This window comes from Echinops telfairi, unplaced genomic scaffold (assembly GCF_000313985.2).
Source record: "Echinops telfairi isolate 266 unplaced genomic scaffold, ASM31398v2 ScPeMD7_5;HRSCAF=22, whole genome shotgun sequence".
NCBI classification, from domain to species: Eukaryota; Metazoa; Chordata; class Mammalia; order Afrosoricida; family Tenrecidae; genus Echinops; species Echinops telfairi.
This window is the reverse complement of record NW_022103901.1, coordinates 33,512,263-33,519,731: the sequence shown is the minus strand read 5'-3', so window position 1 is coordinate 33,519,731 and position 7,469 is coordinate 33,512,263. Positions and strand designations below refer to the sequence as shown.

The following is a 7,469-nucleotide window of genomic DNA, read 5'->3' as shown; positions in this document are numbered from 1 at the left end:
CCCCGCCCCGCATGTTCCCACCCCAACTGGGCATCCCTACGGGTGCCTCCCCAACCGAGTGTTGTTCCTCCTCCTCCGCCTTCCGCCCTTCCTCCTCCAGAGGGGAGGCGGTGACTGATACCGCAGAGGTGGAGATGAGTGGCCTCCTTCCAAGGGGCTCTCGCAGGGGGAGCGGATCTGGTTCCTCGGGAGCCCCCGCGCAGGGGCTTCTGGGTTGAGGAGACCTGGGAAGCGTGGGGGTGGCTCAGCGCCCCCGCGCCGGGCCTGGCTCGCTGGGGGCCTGGAACGCTGCCCCAAGCACGCCCTGCCCCCACTTCCGCCCAGGGCATCTGGCCCACACCTGGCTTCCATTAGAACCGCTGCTGTTGCCGCTGGCGCCTGAGTCCGGTGTGCACCGGTGGTGGGAACCCTAGGGGAGAAGTCTGCCTGACACCCTCCTTCTAGGCTTGTGGAGCCTTTGGCGGCAGGGACTCCGGGTGGGGTGCCCAGGGATAGGCACTCTCTCCCCTCCCCTCAGGTCCCAGGGCCCTTCTTGAGTCTCATGTTGCCCTTCTGGAACTTGGAGAGGGGGTGGAAAGGGTCAGAGGGCCGTCTGCCACTGACACCCGAGGAACTTGCATCTGGCTACCTAAGCTTGGGGGGAGGGGAGTCTTGAGAAGACCCCTGCTGTTCACCCCCCTACTTTCTTTCAACTTCCGTTTATGCCCACTCACCATGGTCCAGTCCTAGTCTGACCCCAGCACCCTTGGCCCCCTGCTGCCCATATCCCAACCAGGCTAGCCAAAGGCCCAGGCCCAGGAGGAAGCCACTCACCTCAGGGGCTGGTCTGGGCAGAAGTGTCTGGGTCTGGCCGGCACAGGGCCTGGCTGAGGGGGGAGTGGACAGTAAGGGTCTTACCATTTTGTGGGAGAAAGTTCCTGGCCCTGAGGAAGGCACCCAGAGCAGCTACCCGACCCAACAGGAAGTGTTGCCATGGGGATGAAGCTGGGGCTTTGGCTGCTGCCCTGGAATGCTGGGTATGCGCCTGTGTCCCAGCCGCCCTGTGCTCTCCTCCTCTGCTCTCTCAGCCAGGTGTCAGGGAGAGGGGGCTCCCCCATGCACAGAGTACCCTCTGCTACTGTGTCGTTCCCTCACCCCATGTAGAACCTGAGACCCTCTCTCTTGGAGACACAACCCTGCATCCTCCCACGCACCCCACCACCTCTGCAATACAGCGTGCCATGTTCTGGTTCCAGGGGCAGCCTTGAAAATGAGGTTCTGAGATGCCTGTGGACCCAGGGGAGGAACTCTCCACGTTTGAAACTGGAAACCACTCCAGGGGTCTGTTGATGAGGGGGTGCAGTGCACCCCTGTGCTGGCAGCTTCCCAGTGGGCCTCAGGGCAAACCCAGTGTTACCTACAGCCATAGCTCCCACCTGCTCTCAACCTCCCCTTGCCCACTCTGCCTGGGGTCCTGGAAGGTGGATGTGAGCTATGGGACCAGTATCAGCCCATCCTGTAGCACCCTGTTTTGCGCTGTCTGCATGCCCTGGGCCAGGTGAGAGTCGGGGAGAGAGAGAGAGAGCATGCGAGGGTATGCCCTCGCCCACCTCTCCGGTGGGCCGTGGCGTGTGGCTTTGGGCAGGCCACCCCTCTCTGTGTGTCTGCCTGGCTCTTCCTGTGCCAGCAGAGAACGGGAACAGCTGGGAGGTTGCTCAGGAGGCTCCAGGGTTTTTTCGTTGTTCATTTTTAAGGCACTTTTTATTGGGGAGAAATAATGTATCATCAGCCATTTTCCATTGTAATCATTTTGGGCATGCACAATTCAGTGACATGAATTACACTGTTGTAGGGCCATCGCCACTGCTTCCAATTTTTTTTTTTTTCCGTCACCCTGAACAAAAAGTCATTACCCCTGAAGCAATCTCTCTCCATTTCTCCCTCGCATCTACTCCTGGTAACCACTGATAAACTTTGGTTTCTATGTATTTGCCTAGTCTAAATATTTCAAGTAAGTGGGATCATGCAATAATTGTCCTTTCCAGATTTTTTTAAAATTGGAAACTTTTATTCATGTAGTTTTGGAACCATGGCATGCATGTTGTTGTCTGCTGTTAAGTAGATTCCAACCCGTGGCGACCCCACGTGACAGCAGAACTGCCCCATAAGGTTTTCTAGCTTGTGACAGTTACAGGAGCAGATGGCCAGTCCTTTCTCCCATGGGGGCGCAGCTTGGTTCCCAATTGTTGACCTTGCTTCCATTCATAAGCAAGCCCTCAGCTGTTGTGCCACTAGGACTCCCAGCCCCCAGCTGCCTTGCTGGGAGGCTTAAGACAGGCAGCATCCTCTGTCTGGGTCTCTGCGTCTCCTTACATGAGATAGGAAGGTGGGAGACGTGGCCAAGGCAGGTTCTGCCCCGCAGCTGTGCCAGGGCAGGAAAAGTACAGGATTGCAGAGCCAGCCTCTATGCCCCTCCAGCCTCTGACTCTCACACCTACCAGGCCATCTAGCTTTAAGGCAACTGTTTCATTTCAGAGAGGTTCCTCCTGCACCCTTCTGTCTCCTTCAGTAATACTGCTATTGTACCCTTTCACTAACCCCCCTGCCACTGCATCAGTTCAGACTCTCGGTGACCCTGTAGGGCAGAGGAGAACTGTCTTGTGGGTTTCCATGGCTGTAAATCTTCACAGGAGCAGAAAGCCTCCTCTTTCTCCCTCGTAATTGTTGGTGGTTTCAAACTGCTGACCTTTAAGTTAGCAGTTTCAGCTCATAGCCCACTACCCCACCAGGGCTCCTTATCTTGTCCATCAGAAAAACTAAACTCACTGCCTTTGAGTTGATTCTAACGCATAGCAACCCTATGGGACAGGATGGAACTACCCCTGTGGGTTTCTAAGACTAACTCTTTCTAGGAGTAGAAAGCCACCTCTTTCTCCTACAGAGCGGCTGGTGGATTCAAACTGCCAACCTTATAGTGAGCAACCCAGTGTGCCACCCACTGTGCCCAGGGCTCCATACGCTGTCTGTCATCTTTGAAAATGCACTTATGGAATGTGCAGGCACTGTCTGAGCGCCCTGTGTTAACTCTTCCCAACAACCCCTGTCCCTCCCGGAGAGCTGCCCTGTGTTTGTCCAGGGAGTGTTTGATGTGTGGCCACGTGGTATAGCCGCCCATCTGCGATGCTGCCTTCTGAAGGGAGTATCTACACACCAACCAAGGGTGAGGGGCAAGGGGCTGCATGATGCTTCTCAGCAACTCCCGGCTGTGGGCGGGGCAGAGCTGGCCTGTGGCCTGACCCTTGCCCTGGCCCCTGGCCCCTCCCAAGTGTCCCCAACTTCCTGTGCTGGCTGAGCCCGGGTGGGAAGGAAAGGGTGAGAAAAGCCCCTTGAACGTCACGGAACCATTTCCGATGGTCTCCCACGCTGGGGTCGGCCTCTGCGGGGGCCGGGGCGGGGGCCCCAGGCCAGCTCCTCAAAGGCGTCCCCCCCCCACACACCATTCATTCCTAAGGAGACCGTGGGAAGCTTGGAGGAAGCTGGCCACAGTTTGGGGTGAGCTATTTTTGGTAGCAGGGTCCCTCATCTCAGGCTCCAGGGGCCAGGGTGGATGGGAGGGGGCTGTGTGCATTTCCTCCCGTCCCCCCTCAGCACCCCAGCAGAGATCCCAGGAGACCTGGCAGCCTGCCCTTGCCCCCAGGCAGAACTCCCCATCCTTTCAGTGAGGAGGTGGGGGTGTGACCACGTAACCTTCCTGCTGGCAGCCCCAGCTTCCTCGGATGTCAGGAGGGGGCGCGCTTGGCCCTCTTGGGGGACCGTGCCCCAGAGTCTGGCCCAGGCCCCTTGCCAGGGGTGGGTGGTGACAGCGACATGCACAATCCCTCAGTCTAATCTGTGACACTTTGCTGCTGCTCGTGGACTCAGCTGTCAAACAGGGCACCCCTCATTGATACCAGGCTCAGATGCCCACATGATGCCCCCTCACCTGAGGGGTTCTCCTGGGCCACCTGCAGAGGAAGGCTACCTTGAGCCCCAGCCCTGGGGAGTAGGGCCTTGGAGGTGAGCCGGGCATTGCCAACGGACACATCCCCAGAAACCCAAGCCCCTGCCATCGAATCTACTGGAAAGACTAGACTTGCCCCCATGTGATCTCCAATGCTGTGAATCTACAGAAGCTGCCAGCCACACCTTTCTTCCTCAGGCAACTGATGGGCTTAAACTGCAGACCTCTCCCTTAGCGACTGAGTGCTTAACCACTGTGCCACCAGGACTCCATGATAGACACTTGGGTGGTGGCCAGGTCCGTCCTCTGTGGCTAGAGGACCCCCCACCCCCACCCCTGAGGCAGGGCAGGGGCTCACCCTGGTGGCTGTGAGTTCTCACTTGGCCCAGCCTCCAGTGCTTCCAAGGGGAAGCCTTACCCACCCCTTGCTTTGGGGGTGCCTGGATGGGTGGGCAGCAGAACTCCCCAGTTTGAGGTCCACCCAGCAGGCCCATCATTGCCCATGGGGATGCGGTGGGTTCAGAACCATCTCTTCCTCCCAGAGTACACAGGCCCATGAGAACTGCAGAGCCAGCCAGCTCGTGTGGACAGGCATCCAGGAGCACCTCATATCTACGGGGTCCAGCCAGGTAAGCCCCCATGTTGCACACGATGAGGGTGGGGAGGGTGGCAGGGGAGGTAGGGTTGGTGGCCAGTCTCAGGCCTGTCCATATACGGCCTGGCCACACAGCCGGGTCTCTGGGGACCAGCGGCTGCTGCAAACGGGTACATTCCATCTGCAGTAGCTCAGCCTGACCCTGGGGGCTGTCGCAGCCCCACAGGGACCAGAGTCCATGGAGGGCCTCGCCTTTAGTCTCCTCACCTAAGGGCTCTTAAAGGAGCAGAAGGTGATCATACAAGTTCATCCCCAGTACAGGCTCCTTGCCTCTGACTCTGGCTTCTAGGCACGGCAGACCCTCCCTGTCCCCAAGTCTAAGGCGACCAGATTTTAACATTGATAAAGCAGGACACCGTTGATAAAACTCATATCCTGGCGAAATAGCCACATGGCAGCCGAAAAGCATATACCCTAGCTTGTTGTGCATTCTTTCCAAAAATTGGGACTTTTTAAAAACGCCGCGGGACGTGGGGAAAATTGTTAAAAATCGAAACTGTCCCGCCAAAAGCGGGACATCTGGTCACCTTACCCAAGTCCCTCCCTCGGCCCCTCTACACCCCTCTGTGTCCCCTGTTATAGATGCGGGAACGGGAGGTCAAGCTCTGGGACACTCGACAGCTGTCCAGCGCCCTGGACACCGTCACCCTGGACACCTCACCAGGGTAGGAGCCCCTGGGTGTTGGGGCAGGGATGGGAGGTCCCAGAGGGTATCTGACACCACTCAGGTGGGCCGACCTACTGGGAGGGTTTTCCAGAGGGGTTTGTCCTGGTGCCCAATGAGCTAGGGTGGGGATGAGGCTCTCATGGCAGGGGGGCCCACCCTTCCGCATCCCATGTGGTTGGGAGAGCATGTTTTGAACTTGGGGACCCACACTGAACCACCGAGGCTGGCACGCAGTACATGTTGGCATTTGGGGAGGGGAGGAGGCTGCAGCCTGTCAGGCGTGGGCCTGGTGGTGTGGGTGCACATTTGCCATAGCTGCAGTGTGTTGGCTAGGGACCTGACGAGACCATGACTTCGAGGGCAGAGGGTGTGGAGCAGGTGTGGCAAGAGGGGGCCTATGCCACACTTCCCTGTGTGTGTGTGTGTGTGTGTGTGTGTGTGTGTGTGAGGCAGCACTGGTTGGTGGGGCCAAGCAAACTTCTCCCACTCTCGGATCCACTCCCTGGAGCATGTGAGTGAGTCGCCTGTGGGGTGGGCTGTCAGGGCCTGGGAACCCATCCTCTTCAGCCCCCTCAGCAGCCCATTACAGCAGAGGAAACTGCGGCTGGCAGACAGTCAAGACCTGCCAGGCCCTGTTCTGACATCACAAGCCTGCTGTGGCTGGGGTACAGGGGCGGGGCAGCATGGGGCTCTGCCAGGCTGGACTCAGGGTCTGGGGCTGGTGGGCCAGGAAAGGGCCCAGGTGGCTCACCAGCCCTGACTCCCATATCATAACCTCCGCACCTCCCCAAACTCTAGGAGTAGCGAGGGCAGAGCTTCTGGGGGCAGTAGTTAAGGGCCTGTCTGCTTAGAGCCCCCAGAGGCAGGACAGCAGTCAGGGCAAAGGTGGTCTCTCCTGGGCAGCTGGAGAGATCCATTTTACACATGAGTCCACCGGGGCCGAGCAGGGTGATTCTCCCCCTGCTGCCCTAGGCCTGGCTGGGGATCTGTACAGACGATCCTGCCCAGGAGGCCCTGGTCCATGGCAGAGTGCAGTGGGCTCTGCGTGCCTTGAGGCTGTGCCCAGACTTGGTGTGTTCCCCAGCCCCCCTCACCCCATCCCAGTGTGGCTAGCTCACAGAAGGCAGCATAGCCCACGCACCACTTCCTGCCCTGAGGCCCCGCCCCACCCGTGCTGGGGCTCCCCTCCCCTGCCAGGACAGCCCATCCCAGTGTGACCCCTGTAGGGGTTAATGATGCACAGCCCCCAAGGTGCCACTAGCCAAGGCTGACCCTGTAATTTTGGCAGTTAAGAATAGCCAGCCCTGTAGGACCAGCAAGGCCTGGAATTTCTCAAATTGCTCCCAGATGGGTAGGCAGGCCAACATCCCCACACCCCCAGCCTGGCCCCTGGCAGGGGAGCTGGGACCTTCCAGCCTTCCTCTAAACTGCTGGGTGCCAAGGGCGTGTGCTCATGTCCCTGCTGGCCTGACCAGTGCCACATCACCCGGCCCCCTCCCACAGGGCTGAGCCTCCTGTGGTATGGTATGGGGCCCTCCAGGCCATCTGGACTGAAGCAGGGATATGGACTGAGGGGCACAGCACTGTAGGGGAGGAGCTGGCCACTGTCCCTGTCCCCACCCCTCCCGCCCATTCAGTCTCCTCTTTATGTATTTTCCATCTCAGTTTAGGCAGATTGGCCTGTGCATGGATAAGAGCAAGAGTGGGCCAGGGTCAAAGAGTGTCCGGGGCGACCCCGTGTTCTCCACTCTCCGAGAAGCCTCTTGCCAACCCCATTCACTCCACAGGAGACTGGCCACAGTGGCCCACCCCAGGGCTTCAAGTTCCTATGCCGTGTTCCAGGGCCGGTGCTGGCTGGGGGAGACCAGAGGGCTGAGCTGAGAGGCAACGCCTCTGCTTCTAGGCATTCATTCAGAATGTGTTCGTGAACTTCGTGGGTGTGTGCATTTAAGTGTGCAAGACTGTTAAGAGTAAGCATTGCAGGGTTTTATCTTAGTGAACAGTTGAGGTGTGAGAGTAGTTGTACAATAGTGTGTGTGAACGTTAGTTGGCTGTGTGTGAGATGGTGTGCATGTTAGTGTGCTGTGTGTGAGTGTACATGCTAATGTGGAGAATGGATAGTGTGTGCGTGTGTGCGCGTGCACATGGGGGACGCATGAGTGTGTTGT

At 58.5% G+C, this 7,469-nt stretch overlaps 1 protein-coding gene across 2 annotated transcripts in view; it reads left to right on the top strand.

The window, feature by feature from the left end:
- LOC101663309 (mitochondrial import inner membrane translocase subunit TIM16) overlaps nucleotides 1-7,469 on the top strand; it is a 70,572-nt gene that overhangs the window by 30,844 nt on the left and 32,259 nt on the right. For both annotated transcript variants that reach the window (XM_045283998.1, XM_030884394.2), the window contains exons 8-9: nucleotides 4,522-4,608; nucleotides 5,217-5,299. In XM_045283998.1, coding sequence (XP_045139933.1) covers nucleotides 4,522-4,608; nucleotides 5,217-5,299 — 170 coding nt within the window. The remainder of the gene's footprint in view (nucleotides 1-4,521; nucleotides 4,609-5,216; nucleotides 5,300-7,469) is intronic.